Source organism: Seriola lalandi, unplaced genomic scaffold (genome assembly GCF_002814215.2).
Source record: "Seriola lalandi dorsalis isolate HSWRI2012SDOR001 ecotype SW California unplaced genomic scaffold, Sedor1 jcf7180002054901, whole genome shotgun sequence".
NCBI classification, from domain to species: Eukaryota; Metazoa; Chordata; class Actinopteri; order Carangiformes; family Carangidae; genus Seriola; species Seriola lalandi.
Window position 1 is genome coordinate 3,098,382 of NW_019525453.1, and position 17,689 is coordinate 3,116,070.

The window sequence follows — 17,689 nt, forward strand, 5'->3', positions numbered from 1 at the left end:
TTTGAAGGGTAGTCAAGGCTGTAACATATTAAATCACAGAAAGTCCGGAACAATCCAGTCGAAAATCGACTGAATTATTATCTTGGGCTTTGTGAACTCACAATAGAGATTATTGAAAATGGGGGTGAATGTCTTGTTACTGCAAATTTTGTCTGCCGTCTTGAAAATGAAACACTTTATGCAGAGCAGTGTGTGTGTGTGTGTGTGTGTGTGTGTGTGTGTGTGTGTGCGTGTGTGTGCGGTGCATGTGCGTGTGTGTGCGTGCGTGCGTGCCTGCGCGTTTCTCTTAGGAGAATAAAAGCAGAGTGAAGAACGTGTGGGTGTGTCTGTGTTTCCCGGCAGAATGATTACCTTGACGAGGTTAAAAATGAATAAGTGCAGCTGAATAAACCGTCTGCGATCCATTGAATGACAGCTGCTGATTTAAACCATGTCGCCCTAACAATAAAAACCTGACGCAAATATGAGCAAGGTTTGTCGCCATTTTGTGAATGTGTTTGCCTACAAGATTGCTGGATTCCTATACCAAATTCTTTCAAATAAGTTTAGTACAGAATAAAAATTCTCGATTTTCTCAATATCTGCACACACAAAAAAAGAAAAATAGAAATACCACAGGCTGAATACTGAATGTACCATTTCAGATTTCTAATACAGCGGATTTGCCCTTGAAACAAAAAGCACTGAAGAAATTTCTGAGAATTTTGAGACTGAGAATAACAACAATGTGTCAGTTGTGTAATGTGTAATTATATATAGCGATATAATATATCGCTATAATATAATGTTTGTGTTCTTTTAAGATCATCTTGTAAGATTTTGAATACATTGTAACATGATTCATAACTTTATATTTAACTTGTAGTATTGTTACTTTTTACGCTCTAGCACATGAACCTTAACCTGCTAGCTGGATATTGTATTCAGCGAGTGAAATTAGTCTTTGAGGGCAAAACTGTCTTATCGAGATTGTTCTCCTGTTTTTTGTTTTGTTGGTTGTTGTTAGGGGAGCCTAGTGGCTGTAATTATTATGACGGAAGCATAGGAAGAAGTGAGGTGATGTGGTATAAAGAGCGACAGAGTCTGCGTTAGATGGATAGGTTAACAAAACACAGGACTTTGACGGAGACACAGCTGTTTATTTCCCCTTTGAAAGCAGTAGTTGTCATTGTTTGTTTTAGCCATGACTGTCAGAGGGTGCGGACAGACGACCTATTCTGGTCTTGATTTTCATTTTACTTGTGTATTGAGTTACTATGTTTTAGTATTTGTCAGAATCTTACTTTTTCTACTTGAACAGGATTGAAAGTATAATGATATAACTGTATTCATTCTCCAGCACTGAAAGCTGATATGAAAGAAAATACTGAAGCACTCTGACTTTAAAAGCCCTTAATAGTGAATGGCTGAGGAATGGCTGCTAAACATTTTAGCAGAAGCCTTTGTCAAGTTAAGAGTTAAATATAAACAAAGACATGACATGAAGAAAAGTACATTTCAGGTGATGTGACTATTGACTCCAAAGAGCATCTTTGTTCTTTGAGGGTGAATTTTTAAATTGCTTTTTTAACTTACTATCTGTAAAGCTGACACACTCCAGATTTTTCTCTTCATAATGTGAGATTACATTATGAAGTATCTTGTGTTGGTGTTTCTGTCTGCTCCCCAGCTGTTTCTCAGAATGTGATGTGAATATGTTACACAACCGTTTGCATCAATTCCACTCTAAATCTGTAATTTGCCGATGATGTGGACCCCCCCTCTTTGTTGCTGAACTGAATATTATTTCACTTCCAGGCATAATGTTCCTTCTCCCATGTCCAATGTTTTTTATTTGGTATTAAGGTGCCCCTCAAATATCTAGGTTGAACTATCATTACCAAGTAAAAAGGCTATTTTTTTTCTCTTTCTGCTAAAGTTACCTACTTAAAATTTATTGTGGTCAAAGAAAAAGAAAACATTAATATTTATCAGGTGGAAACACAAAGAGAAGACGAAGTGTAATAGGTGTTCTAATTCAAATCCTTTAAATTTGTATTGAGCGAGGTAAGGATGTGACCAGAAATCTCTTGGTGTGTGACCTGCATATTTTCCTGGTAAATGAGACATGTTAAATGATGTGCCAGAGGGAAAATGGGTCTTTTCAAGCAGCACACACTGTTCCGATCATCACAGATAACCAAGCTGGAAGGCCAGGGACCTAATTTAAGGGCTATTTACCATACGCCAGATTTTCAATGGAGCTGCACCCGGCTGCAGAAATGGGAGAAAAATGGAGAAAACCTGCAAGAGAAATAAGGATTTAAACCATGCATAGCACACAAACACAATCATTTCAAATATTTTCTACAGTTTACAATGACACCGGTAATTAATAATTCTATCTCATCTTGAGATTCTTTGCTGTGAGTGTTTTTGAGCTCCTCCTGAGTCCTAGTACTCTGCACTGAAAACGAAGCACTACAGAAAAAGAGGACCCCCTTTTATCAAAAACAAAGAGGTGGGATGTGATTAATTCCATGGCACATCTTCTGGTCGTATCACCCTTGACTGATTCATGAGACTCAAGCAACAAAAGGAACACTGTTTTTAATCAGAGTCATAATCCTAGATCAGCACTAAAGCGGGATTTGTCTCTAAACGCGTGATTGTTGTCAATTCTCAACATGTTTAGACAGCTCACAGTGGAGGTATAACAATAAATGTTAAACAATGAGCTTTCTCCTTTTGTCTTTCTGTCTTTGTCATCTTTCTCTCATTATCTTGGCATCACTTTGTTTGTGTCTTATCTTTTTTTTTTACCTCCCTTCTTACACTTATCCCACCCATAATCTTCCCCGACCAGCCAGACTTCCAGCTTTCTAATATGAGAGACAGTTAAACTAATAAGTGGTAAGACTGTCTTCCCAAAAAAAAAACTGCAGCACCAGTCATTTTAACAATACATAATTACATTGAATTGAAAAAGCCCTGTACTGGCTATAGGATTTATGACTTGTCCATTGTGAGCATAAGAGGAAATAGTGTGACGTTGTTATAAAGTCACAAAGTCCATAGAGGAAGCACAGGCTTGATGCTTAAGTTGAAAAATTTGGGAGTGCATTTAGAATTTTAGGGGTGCAATGAAAATTTATCAAATAATTAATTTTTCTTCATAAAGGGAAATGAAGAAACATTTACAAGCAAAATGATTTAATTTATTTGAATATAAAAAGTACACTAGGTTTTTAATTATTTTAGCTTCAAACTGTATTCATTTAAAAATGATTTCCCACAGGTTTTAGAATTTATTTGTGGGGATGGCGTGGCTCATGCAGTTTAGAGGAAAGTGCAACCAAGGTTATTTAATGTAGCTACAATTTAAAGATGTCCCCTAAACACCTTACATGCTATATCAGTAGAAGGTGCAGTTCACTGATGTTCCTAAAACACTTCACATGCACACTATCAGTAGCAAAAGGATCCATCTGCACCCACTTCAAGGTACGTCAGGCTGCAGCATGGTGTTCTTCCGCATCCAAGGAGCCAGTTCAGGTGATTTGGGCATGTGTGTATGATTCTTCCCAGACTCCCTCTAGGTGAGGTGTTTCGGGCAGGTCCAACCGGGCAGACCCCAGGCACGGCTTGTTGGGGAATGCCTCATAATTGTAATAGATGATGGGGGGGAGAGATGTTGACGTCTTGTGTGGTTCGGCTTGGATGATTTGGACAACTTACAGTTACAGCCGCTGCTTAACTTAGAGTTACGCATAGGTAGGCGGTGCACAGCCTGTCGTCACCACTCAGTCAATTAGTTTGAAAAGAGTTGAATAAGGTTTTTTGATGCACAATTTACCTAAGTTGAAACCGAGTTATTTAGTAGATCCTAGGGAAACCGCTGTTATACTTTAAACTGCTTTAAACTTACTGTATAAACAGTATGAACGGCTTGAACACCTCGATAAAAACGTAGTTCTTTTCCTAACCATAAACCTATGCCATAAACTGTCAAAAAAGTCCACTCAGTCCGTTTAGACACAAAGGATATCACTGGTCCAGCAGCTTTTGTAAGCAGGTCATCCTGCCTGCTTTGCGCTCAGCCAGCAGTGTGCAGCAGACCAGAGGGCTCTTGACATGGTTCTTTCAACCAACAACACGGGTTCAGCGCTGTGACAACGTCATTGTCATTGCTGTTATGTTATCGACCTTTATTGTTGAAAAGGCTGCTTGGCTGAAGTTTCTGTCCCATACATGTGCCTAAATAGATTTTCTAGGCTGTACATATTTTAGTCACAAATGCGAGCGCTTCCCCATAAAACGTTTGTAAAATCAGTATTTCGGTTCCAAGTTCGTTTAGATCCAAGTTTAGCTTCCAGTCGTCTTCTTCCCCCTCGTTTGTCTTGGCACATATTCTGATGTGTGACGGCCACCTGTAGATCAGTGCAATAGTGTGAAACCATTGGGAGAACTGAATACAGAATCACAACTGTGTTGGGTGCATGAGTGCAAACTAAACAGGGACCCACTCATAGAAAAACAGCTCAAACACATCACAGGTCACCTTTAACGAAGGTGTTTTTTTATTTTATTACTTTTGTTTTATTTATTTTTTATTTTGTTTTAAGTAGATCACTTCCCACTTTCCAAAATAGGCTTCTTTTAACCGTAACTGTGGTCGTTCCTAACCTTAACCACGTGCTTATTATTGTTAACACAATGACAAAGACCCCTAACATTAACCAAGTATTTATTTTAATGCAAGCCATGATCTCTCCCAACCCTAAACCTAACCAAGCCGTAATGACAGGGGCGCCAGATCAGAAAATGGTTTTATTGTTGCAGTGTGGATTTGTAACATTTTTCGAAGGCACTAACAAATGGTTTCCTGGTGATGGGAGCTTCAGATCACAAAAGGCTTATACATGTTGTTTCGGGGGGCAGTTACAAACAACATATTTTGTCATTGTATTTGTGAGGCCTAGTTTGCTTTGTTAGTTTTGTTTTTGTTTTGTTGGATTTGTGTTGATGCTGCAATTGTGACCATTGTTGCAACCGTTTAATTCACATGTAGAAATATACAATGAGCGCATTGTGTGGAATGGCTTTCTCCACAAACAGAGAGAGAGAGAGAGAGAGAGTGTGTGTGTGTGTGTGTGTGTGTGTGTGTGTGTGTGTGTGTGTGCGTGCGTGCGTGCGTGCGTGCGTGCGTGCGTGCGTGCGTGCGTGCGTGCGTGTGTGTGTGTGCACGTTCACCAGATAGCTGTGGGTAAGAGAAGACCTTCTGAGTCACTCCAGGTTGAATAATGCCAGCTTCAGGGGAAAAAATAAAACAGTCTAATTAAAGCCTCCTAAATGCTGCATTATCAAGTTCTGCTAGCAACACTAACAGCGTGGTGAAGTTGTTGTTGCAGTTATTGCTGGTATTAAAGTTTATTTGACCGTCATAGAGGGTGCTGTGAACTGTCTGGGGCCACTGACGTTTGGCCTCCCAAAATGCCCTCGCCGGGTACTTCCCTCCAGCCAGAGTTATGGCGTACTTGACTTAGACGAGATTGCGCACCAGTGAGAAATGGGGGGCTCTTTCTTTTGTTTCTGCACTCAAATATACGGCCTCATTTCATCGGCTTAACGGCCTCATTTAAATGAGCCTAATGACTCTCACTAATGTGCGGGCATGGCCGAGAGATTGTGACTGCTCTCGCAAGCAATGTCCTCTGCATGCACATTGTATATCTCCATTATGAGGCCTGGTCTCTATGGAAAACACAATCTATTTATTGTCTTCTCCCATTGCTTGAGATTTATGTTAATATAATGCAGTAGCTCCTCTGTTACAGTTTACAGGTTACAGTTTCTGTGGCATTTAAAACATAATGGATTTTGCAGAGGACTATGGTTTAGTCAAATAGAAGTTTGTGCTGTGTATATTTTTATGTGGCTGTTTGTGACAAAAAAAATTCTTCCTAGTAAATGGCAAAAAAAAAGTTTCATTCATCCATTCCATCGGTTGTTTTAAGTGTATCCTGCTCCTTTTGCTTTATTGCTTCTGAGCACTATAGTTTTTGACAGCTGAATTGAGTGCTGGAAAGGTCACTGAAATGCTAATGCCAAAATATAATTTGATTTCAGCTCTTCAAAATTCAGAGAATACATTGCAAAAGGGAAATGTTAAATCTCCATATCCAGACATATTAGCACTATTAGCTGTCTCTGTGTCACCCCCATCACTGCTTATGACGACTCCACTGTGTCTCGCTCGATGTACAGTCTGGTAGTTTCCATTAAAGATCAGAGTGTGAAACCAGCACTTGGATACTCTGTTATGGATCAATTTAAATAAAGGACTACGCTTGGCGTCAACACAGATCAATATGTGCATGGGCTTCCTGATGTGGTCATAACCACCAAAGCAGGCCCATTATGTGAAGCACTCTTGTGAAGGATGGATATAAAAGCACATACAGTTGAATATATGACAGGAAATCAATGTACTCTGATAGGGACTGAAACCTGACAGCTCAATAAGCTTTGGAGGGAAGATGTTCCCTCTTATTCCTCCTTGTCCTCCACTTCCCACCATAACTGTATCCCATTCCTACAAGGGACTTAACAGCTCAACCCTGCAGACTATTTCAGATTACAAGCTCCTGTCAACAAGTGCACAGGGAACCAGTGCGCAGGGTTGTGTAAGGGAAAGAGGAATCTGCACAGCACAGGTGCTGCCGCTGACAACAGAGGTGTCTTTAAATCCTTCCTCCAGTGGCATCATTACCTCATTCAGATACAATAAAGGGGCTGTGCACACTCCTGGTCAAGAAGAGGCCCCTTTGGATACAGTCCCCCTGAAAACATACAGTAGAAACTAGCTGCATCAGCTGCTGCAAAGGAATTCATATCTGCAGATGTTTAAATTCTTAAACTTATCATTTCTGCTACAATTCTGAATTTGTAAAATTACAGATTGTTTGTTCTGAACATAACTGGAGCCTTGAACAAATGCAGATTCCCAGAATTGTTGTATCTGAGGAAAATGCCAACTGCTAATGGTCTCTGCTTTTGCATTTTATTGATCAGTGGGCGTGTGATGTGTCTTCATACATAAGTAAGATGACAGAAAGAAAGAAGACACCCCGGGTGTTAAGCCCCACTTCTATGTGCATCGGTATGCTGGTTTTATATTTGGCTGCAGGAGCAGTTTTTAGTAACATGACTCATCCATGTAAGTGATTAATCATCTATCTCATGAATATTAATGTTGTCTGTCCGTGTCCATGAAGCAGAAACACTTTTTCATCTCTCACATTATCACATAACAAAAAAAGGGAAAACTGAATAACAAAATCAAATCATTTTATAAGTGCCAAAGGCCTGCTGGCCTAAAAAGGCGTTTGAAGAAGGATTTTGTTTGGTTTTCGAAGCCCCGTTTTTCATAGATTTGATGTGCGCATGTACCTGCTACAGTGATCCAAACCTTTGTAAGTCTGCCCATTTCACTGGCACTGGGACTGATAAAGATACTAAACTGTGATTCTGAAGTTTTAAGGTAAAATGGGGAAGAACTCAAGCATGCGGACAGACAACGCCAGTATAAAAAAGGAAAATCCTTGAAAAACACTGACCGTCTGAGCTAAGAGGATGCAATGTTTTACAAAAACACTAACAGCGTGGAATCTATGATTATTATATTTTTCAGAATAGCATTTTATATTGAAGGATAGACATGCAGTTTCCTTGATGATTGTTATGCAGAGTTGACTTTTGTAACTAGTTGTTTAGTCAGGTTGGAATCTTTTTTTTTTTTTTTTTTTTTTACCAAACTATGTGCTGTTAACAATCAAAACAAGCATGGACACACCAACTAATCTTCAAAAACATCCTAATTTTTCTTGTCAATTGTAACTTTCGACACAGGATATGGACCTTGAAATTACTTTTGCCATCTGTATAGAATAGCATTTGCATTTGAAAAACCAACAACATTAGAGCAAATCAAGAGAAGCTCATTCACAGGCAGTTGAAAGGCAGTTCCAAACAGACAGAAAAGCCTTTCGCTTAAAAAAATCCTCCCATAATTCAAGTGAAGGTCTGTTTATCCACCTGCCGCAGTCTAGTTCATGGCTATTTCTCAGTTTCTTTAAGGGTTTTGAAACTCTAATGATCCCAGCATGTCTCTCCAGTGTATATCTTACCCCAAGCAGTGCTCTGTGTAGACACCCCCCTGTGCCTGCAGGAGAACAGAGCTGCACTGACCACTTCATCTTGTGGGATAAAACCAGTCTTTCAGTCTCCTCTCAAACCCTGGGGGAGCAGGGCTGGAGCTCCAAGACTGAAACCTCAAAGGCTGGAACACCACCACAGGTTACACGTGTGGCTGCCTGTGCATTGCTTTATGTGGACTTGTCTTTTCTGGCTGATAAAATCAGAACTCTGTGTATCTTCTCACATTATATCACTTACATAAAATAGATCTTGATTTAGCATACAGTATGAGCTTATTTGGTTGTGGGGCTCAGGTGTCAACCATTGAGGTGCACTTTATTCCCTGTGTGTAAAAAGGCTGCCGAATTAACAGATCGTAAGAGGCTTGTAGGCACACTGGTAATTATATACCTTAGCGGAGTCACGAGTGGTTTTGATTTGACAGTGCTGTAATGCAGATTCTGCTGTATCTCACTTAATACTACTATTTTTAGGCACCACAATGAAAGGAGATATACTCTCTGTTGCCAACTGGCATATTAATTTCAATGTCCAGAGTTCATATGAGTGGAGCTGATGAATTTGGCCTATGTGCTGTCATAATGTTGCAGCACTGCGTCATTAATTAGGCAAATTTGCTGCAAATACCAGCCATTGGCTATGCCGGTGTTTTCAGTTTAATTACTCATGCTTGTAGTCTGATTAGAGATTTTGCCTTCCAGGGGCTGAGGTGATGTAACACTGTAAAATGCTTCAGTATGTGCTTTTCAGTAGACTAAATTCTATTGTATGGATGTGGTTGGGAAGTTAAACAAAATACACCCTTGCTTATTTTAATACCATCTGGTTTGAAATTAGCTATTTCAGAGTTGATATTCGGGCATTTTGTCAGGCCAGAATGGGTGTTGGCCAGAAACCTGGCTGTTCTGTACTTGCAGTCCCTATTGACCAAAGGCTGCTTCTTTGTCTGCCAGAACTCTCGGTACCCAGTGAAAGTCAATAGGAGGCTCCATGGGCTAGTAGCATCCATCTAACTGCCTGTCTGCTCTGTCTGAGATAAAAATCTATCTGTGTATGAATGCATCACAGAATGGGTTTCACATTCTCTCTTTTGCTTATCAAACAGGTTTCAGTCCAGCTCTTGACCATAGATGCTATTACTAGGTGTTATTTCAGGTTCAGTTAGTCGCTCTTTATAATCAGCAAGTCAAATGGAACGAAAAAGAAACTGCTTAAAGAAGACGATCAGCACAACATTTAGCTGTTGTTAGCGGACATGTTGGCTCCTGAACTCCACAGAGTTGCATTTAACCTGCTCACAGTGAGTTATGCAAATGTCTTTCATGAGCAGTATCTCCTGCCCTGTCCTCATATCCATGTGGCACTTACTGTTAAAGAGAAACAAGTGCAGAGGAGGTGCGAGCAGTGTCTGGTGGTACTGTGGTATGAGGTTATGGTCAAAGGAACAGATAAGGAGAGGAGAGGACAAAATGTCGGAGGTGTATAGCTTCTTCTCCCAAATTGATAGTAAACATTTCCATTCATTTATTAAACAGCAGCTAACTTGTCCTTGACGGAAATAAGTGCAAAGAGTGAAAGATTCAGTCAAAACTATTTAGCTGCTACAATGGCAACGTGATAGCATAAAGTCTTTTCATATAAACCTTTCATTCTGTAATGTTAACTGACTTCCAATAAAGACAGCATTTCACAAAACATGCTACTGTCAAGTCAGTGTTGAAGTGTTGTGTGTCAGAGAGCCATGAAAGGTGTATTCACATGATGGTAATGAAATTCTTTTGTTCAGACAGTGGGCCAGTTTTGAACTCGAACCACTATTTAAGTGTCAGCCTGTGCAGTAAGTCCTTCACTGCATTTTTCCACTGATTTCCAGCCCTGCCATATGCTCATCTGCCAAAACAATTAAGTATTTGGGTTGCTGATTGCATGCAATGTGAAATGCATTTAAAAACTCCCCACACTGCACTCTTAGCAAAGTAGATATTGTTTCCTTTCATATTGCAATATCAATATAAATTCAATTTATTCTTTAGTGCTAAATGGCTGTTTGCCCAGTTAACACCCATTTATTACAGCCACATATGTATTCTAAGCTCTCTCACACACACACACACACACACAAGCCCACACATAGCAGTCATTTTGCCTCAATTTCAGCCACAGAGGAGAGCTACACAGTTGTCTCTGGGTCTCCGAGGCTGCTGCTGTGACAGGCTGTGGATATTTTGTTCCCCAAACACTCACCACATATCAGGCAGGGTCATGGCCTGCTGGAGACCTGTGTCTCTCACTGTCCCGGTCAGTGCCAATGGAGGGCAACATGGTCCCTGACATGCTCCTCTGGGAGGTGTTTCCATGACATAAGGAAGCCTCAACAGTTCACATGTCCAAGCACTAGTCACCCTCTCTAAGAGCCTCGCTATGTTGCTTAGTCCTGCAGATAAGACATGTCCATGGTGCTGTAACAGCCCAGCCACTTACACTATCTGCAAGAGAAAAGAAAACACAAGAAAAGGAGGGGTTGAGGTAAAGTTTGGAGGGCAAGCTCCGCAACCTCAGAGAACTCATGGGATATTAGGCGGGGTTTCCAGCGCTGCTTTTCCACTGAAGCTTGTCGGCCTCACCCCTGCGATCACGCTTCGTCTTTTTCCAGAACGTGTGCGTCGAGCCAGGAGCTCGCCGAGCTGTCGGAGTGTCTTTGCTGGAATTTCAGTGGAAGTGAAGTCTGTTCCCCTTCAGTCGTTTGGCCTGGGGCTTGAAATTACAGAGTCTGTATCCGTAGCCCTTTCTGTGGTGCATCAATGGCACATATACCAGGCCAGGCGCTTCTGTTGTGTGTTTTTCATTATGTTAGTCTCTCGTGCTGCCAGGGGTCAGTGTTAAGTGTTGGCGCCTGGATTCGGTTTGTTTGTTTTTTCAATTGTTAGTGCGCACACTGCCAGTCACGAACAGTCAATCACCAGTGATGGCTGAGATTCGTCTCATGTAAACTGATATTGCTTTGATGAAATGACTACAGATTTGATGTGTTTTTAAACCGCTGTATTTCTTTAAGAAGAGGCAGGTCCCCACTGCATCAACTGAAACACTGTGTAAACACTGAGCAACCTGTCTTGACTTCTTTTGGATAAACAGCACAAATATTTTAAGCTGTTAAAACACTAATAGCATTTTCAAATTTTCTTCCTACTCAAAATCACCTTTCTTTATTTTGACTGAGTTGTTTGTTCCCTCGGATTATGGACAATAATAGTGAGAAAACAAAAGTTTACAGGATTGGTCCAAAATAATTTTAAATTGTAGGGTTTTGCAGTCAGAGCCACTTCTGGAGGAGAATTTTTCTGTTTTTGAATTAGTTACAAACCTGTATCAGCAGCGAGGGATTTTGTAAGAGCTGTGCTAAAGATTTTTATCTCTGGTAATTTCTCTGGCTGTTTAAAAGATTTAACGGCAAAGATTAAACACCACAAAAGATTTGCTTTTTAATGCTCAAGAAATGCAGCATTTTAAGTCTCCGTCAGAACTGTGGATATCTCTATAATTGCAGTGTCACTTCACATTTTGTAAGACGTCGGATCATTTACAGCAAAAAGAAATATTACCTGGATTTCCGCTCTGTCTCTTCAGTATGCAGCCATGATACTGAATACGCGCCTTCCTCTGTCTATGGCACCACTGTGTTTCGGCATGTTGGTGCACCACTCCATTTAAGATGGCTGCCAAAAATGGCGCGGTAGTCTCTTTGTTTACTCGTAAGATGCTCTGCTATGTTCCAGTCTAATAGATTGGACACAGCCGCCCCATGGTTCGGCTCCAGCATTCAGCACCATTATGACGGAAGCCCAGAACAAATCCACTTCACATTTAGGTGTCAGCGCGTTGTCATGGAAAGGAGATACCTCTATACAGTAAGTGAATAATGTCCGAAAGAAAATGAGTTGTGCGCTTTTGTACACTCCTTAATGCTACTGGTCAGTTTCGGACCACACTAGGTTGGAGCCTTTGGATGGAGGAAGAGGAGGAAAAAGGAGGGTTTTTTGGGGGGTTTTTTTTTCCTCTCCATTTTAGAAAAGCTGAGAATGATGTGTCAGAGGCAATGATAAAAGGCTATGTGATGGATGGGTGTGTCTTACTCTGCCTCTCAATCTTTCACTTCTTCCTTCTCTGCCATTCTTTCTGTCTCTTTTCTCTGAGGAAAGCCATTATTTCCATCACCCTCCACATTTCAGCCAAATTCACTGTATCTGACCATGCTTGGCCAAAGGGAAGAAAAAGCCATTCTGTCGGAGTTGAATTTCATTTCCTTGCCCGCACATACTGTTTTTTATGATTTGTCATAGTGTTGAATTACAATGTGATATTATTTTACGGGTGTGCACAATATAGCAAGGCACGGCAGTGACTGCTGTTATTGAAATTTTGATTAAGATTAAATTTGTGTACATGCATCTTGCCGGAGATAGCCAGCTGATTGTGGAGGTGCATTTTCTCAGATGCATTTAAATTAAACTGTAATGGCAGCTCCACGCTGGACCACCAGAAATCCAGGAAGATTCCTGATCCATCGGTTCACAATAGATGAACGGATAAACCTATCAGTACAACAACCGCACATTAACATCTTCCCCATTACCATGCCAGCTGAATGATGTCCCACCACAGTGAACCTCCTCCTCGCCTGCGGTCTGTTATTTTCCTTGTGTGTAAAGAGCTTCTGGTAGCTACCAGAGGAACACTGAACCTTAAAAGGTAGAACATAATCAACCGATGTAACACTGGCCTGCACCCCGCTCGTTGCTATCTCATTGTGTCTGGCAGTTGTGCTAATGACATTTCACGAGATTAGCTTTTCACTCTGCTATTGCTACTGACCTGCTCTGTGTGTGTTTGTGTGTGTGTTTGTGTGAGCACTTTTCTCTATTTAAGGCCACAGCCCTCCCTCAGCCCTCCTCTTTTTTTCTCCTCCTTCTCTCGCTTTCTCAAAACCCCGCTTTGCTCTCACTACAGCACCTTTTTTTTTTTTTCAACCAGACCTGTTATTAAATCTCATAGCAGTTAGTTGATTTGATCAGTGTGTGCTGTAACGTTGTTTACCCCAATGGGACCCGGGTGTTATAGACATACTCATCCCTCCCTCTCTTTTCGTGCTATTTCTCCGCGAGTTGAGCAATAAAGTAATTTCTCTGGGGAAGCCAAAGCCTTCTCTTAACTGGACGGGAGCGCTATATGTTCAGGCTTAGGTATACCAGGCCATATCACAAGCACAATGGTTACAAAGAGCTGGAGCTTATGCAGAATGTTAATGGTGGCTGTCTTCAGTGGAAGCCTGATGTCCTACCCCGTGTTGTTGCAGGATTGAACTGGTGCAATAACTCACACAGACAAGGGCTGGCTCAAACAAAATGCAAAGGCAAACACAAAACCATGAGCAAACGCTTTCTGTTTATTTGGATTTGGATGTTGTGGATGACTCAAAGCAATCAAAGCCCAGAGCCCTGGATCACCACAAGGCCCCTCCTGTATGTACCCACAGCAGATGGTGGCCAGTGGCAAGAGGTTCTGGTAGGCACAACAATGCTGCTTGCTATTGCAGGAAGGCAGAGCGCACATAGTGACAGTTGTCAACGTTGGCCATGTCCGAGGAAATAGCTTATCCGTCAGCCAGGATCAGACTGCTGTCTCTGCTGCCCGGGCGGAGGAGGACTAGTATATATTTAGGCCTGATGCATCTTGATTTTATCTTCCTCTCTTCAGTACACTGATTCTGACATGTCTGCAACATTCAGAGGTATGAGAAGAGAGAAGGATCATTCTGGTTTTGCTGTGTGTGCCTATGTGTGTTTACTTATACCTGGAGAAGCAGATGGATAGCTGCTTCAGAGTCTCAGATTTTTTTTTTTTTTTTTTTTTTTTTTACAGCACAGTATTTCCTGTTAAATTTAGAACTTAAATTTAGATAATTAGAACGCATTTCTAGAGCAATGTTTCAACATGTTATAAATGTAATAAAAAAATTAAACTTAAGTCAATTTGATGAGAACTGGATTTTCTTTAATTAATCAAACAATCTGAAATAATGAGTTGATTAATTGATTAGTTGGTCAACAGAAAATTAACCAGCATCTATTTTAATAATAAATTATGTTAATAATTTTTCATGGGGAAAAAAAATGTTTTCAAAAAGATTTCTTGCTCAAATAGAAGGATTTTTAATTTTTTTTTTGTTTGACTTGTGTGGTCAAACAATATACTGAATATCTTTCAGCTATTTTCTAAACCACCAAACAATCAGTCAGTCAGTAAATTATTGGCAGATAAATGGATAATGAAAATAAGACCCATTCTCCATCTGCATAAAGAGCAGTTTTTATATTAACAGTAAATGCAGTTGTATATACAGATTCTCTTGTGTGCCCAAACATGATTGCACTATTGTGTGTGTCTGTGTGTAAGTGGAGCATTGCACACTTGCAGTATGTGGTCCATATGCACGGATGTTGCGTACAGTACAAAAAAACCCCTCCCCAGCCAGCTTGACAACAAACACAGAATGGCTTGGCACGACTCAAAAATTATCTATCTGGCTCCCGTCCTTTTCTCCAGCATGGTTTTTGTCGAGTCAGAGGAAACCATCTGCTGCCCGGTGATAATGGGCGGCCGGGGAGGAGGGGACTGGAAATAGGGAGAGCAAATAAAATTGAGAGAAAATGGCAGGCGCTGTCCCAGAACCTACAGTACCTTCCTGCCTGCCTGCAGCAAGTCTGCCATCTTAATAAACATCCCGTCTGATATCTCCTGGCTTGTGTGTGTGTGTGTGTGTGTGTGTGTGTGTGTGTGTGTGTGTGTGTGTGTGTGTGTGTGTGTGTGTGCGCGCGTTTGTGTGCATGCGTGTGTATTTACACCTACTATGTGTGCCTACACACTTGCGTTGCCAGTGTGTATGTGTCCGTGTGTGTGTATTTCCTATCTAACCTTGATCATTTTCAAGTCAGGATTGTTCCTGAGTCTAGCTGATATGCTGTCAATGTGATGGCGCTGACTAAGAACCTTTTTTTTCTTTTTTCCTGGTGCACTAAAGCTATGACAGATGGATTGCCTTTCTTTCAGCAGAGGAAATTTTTCTTAATTTTTCTTTTTTTTTTTTTTCCTTTCCTCTGTTTTGTGTTAATGGGTGGGAGTATTAATGAGACAATAGTGCAGGGCTAAAGGAAAGTAAGAGAGTCAGTGCTGCGGGTTGATGAGGACTAGCCAGTATAGAGGGGAAGGTAAAGCATGGCTGGAGAGGAATACAGTAAGGTGCACAGAGTGGAGGACGAAAAATGCTCATTAAAACAAATAGTGGACTGTAGAAAGCAACTCCTCACCTTGAAAATGCTCTGAATTTTCCTCCCCAAGGCTCCAGGGCTCTCAGATGGAATTGAGCGCTTAGGACATTCTCTGAGTAAACCGTTTCAGTTTTCTCTTGTCTGAAGTTGACAGGTTGAGCTGGACAAAAAGACCTGACAGCCTGTCTCCCGCTAAACCCAGCTTCATTCTCTCACTCCATCACCCTGTTTTCTACATTGCCTTGAGATGTTTCTTTTTGCTTTTTTTTTTGTTTTTTGCCCCCAGCACTTACAAACTGTCAGATAACTTTCACTATGAATTTATCAAGTAAGTGAGACGATGTTGTGCTTCATTGATACCATGTGATGTTTTAATGTGTTAATGGTCGTTTTAAACCACAAAGCAAATTTCTCCAGAAATAGGATCGATCCGGTATTAAAATCTTTACATTGGTGTTCTGAGATCTGAATTGTTTGGACTGCGTTTTTGTCGTCGTGCAGTCAGCTCACACCCTGTCGGGCTTTGTCGACACAGCTGTTGGAATGCATGATGGCGTGCTTGATGAAGTGGACGCGGGGTCAGGGAGGATAATGGAATTGAGGGATGCAGGGATCAGCCAGGAGGACACTGGAGGGGCCTGGTGACCAGGTCTTTTCTATTAATTCAGGAGGCTGGCTGGGGCGAGCAGTGGAATCAGGCTTGGCTCTGCCCTCTCCCTGCCTGGTTGTTAGACTGAGCGTCCAAACTGCAGATAGGGAGAGCGAATATTGCTCAGGGGTCCAGTGGTGATTGACCCTGTGTTTTCATCAGCCTGGGTTTGCTCAATAACATTTCTTACTCCCCTACCAGAGGAAAATATTAGAGATATGGGTGCAAAGAAAGGCTTGGAGAACTCTTTGTTTGGGTTGGTCAAGTTGCTCAAATTTACTTCTCCGTACATTGTCAGCTAGTTTTTCATTTGCTTTCTAGAAAATACCTTTTTCTTTTCTCTTATCCCTGCAAAAGGATTTCTTTCTACTTATTCTATTTGTCGTATTTGTGTTCGGAATTATATTATCCCACTTGACTGAACACAATGTTTAATTCATTGCAAAATTAAGATATACAAAATCTCAGGGGGAAGGATCTGAATTTGAATGTATCCCACACTAGAAAGTTAATTGTTATTACTATATAAAAAGAGAAATATTGGTCTTTCTACAAAGACTCTTGAGGCGGGGAACAAGATTTTTTCCCTTGTTCCCATTATATATAGTCTGTAATCAAACTCACTCATTGCTAATTATATGCCATGCTCCATCATCACAGTTCACTTCAAGACCTTAAAGAACAGTTTAGATGGCTGTGATTTGTTGAATTTTCCATTCAAATGAAAAAGTGAAATACTGTATTTAAACCATGGTTGTTGATGAAATTGATTTTAGGGTCATTTACAAACATGCTGCGCTGTAAAAGATCAGGGGGCGTAAAGTGGTTTGGTTTTTATTCCAACATGTTTCTTTGGGTTTTTGTTTTTTTCTCATATAATGCTCTAATCAGTGACATTGTGTTTGTTGCCATTCTGCAGGTCTCTGGTCTGTCACCTGGAGACAGCCAGACCCCAGGACTGCTGCTGGCTCCAGGGGTGAGGTGGGGACAGACGCCCATCAACCAGCTCACACCATGGGATACAGATGAGCCCCCTGCCAAGCAACACCGAGACAGCGAGCCCACCGGTAATGAATCACACACACGACACGTTACAACACACATGCGTGCATACTGACAGGCACACACACACTCACACATCCACCGGTTCCACCTGATGTGAGCTCACAGTGATGTAAGTTTTACATCATCAGTACCCCTGCACGCAGCAGATGTATGCATGTACACGGTGCACACACTTGCACACACACTTATGTGCTACACCCCAGATGGTTTGGGCCAGCTACACTAGCATCCAATGGTAATGAGGCATCTTGACTGTCTTGCCCTACATAAAATACATGCTTGCCTCCACAACATGCGTATGTTACATACACAATCATGCATACTATACAGCCACAAAGACATTCCTTACATAAATCAGATTAATTATGCAAATAATTATAGAAATCTCAGTGTGATATCAAGAAGTTGAAAGAGGGAAAGATAAAAATCAGTATTGTACCCCCCCACCCCC

At 41.1% G+C, this 17,689-nt stretch overlaps 1 protein-coding gene across 2 annotated transcripts in view; it reads left to right on the top strand.

Moving 5' to 3' along the window:
* klhl29 (kelch-like family member 29) overlaps window positions 1-17,689 on the top strand; it is a 202,479-nt gene that overhangs the window by 84,292 nt on the left and 100,498 nt on the right. For both annotated transcript variants that reach the window (XM_023430264.2, XM_023430263.2), the window contains exon 4: window positions 17,093-17,240. In XM_023430264.2, coding sequence (XP_023286032.1) covers window positions 17,093-17,240 — 148 coding nt within the window. The remainder of the gene's footprint in view (window positions 1-17,092; window positions 17,241-17,689) is intronic.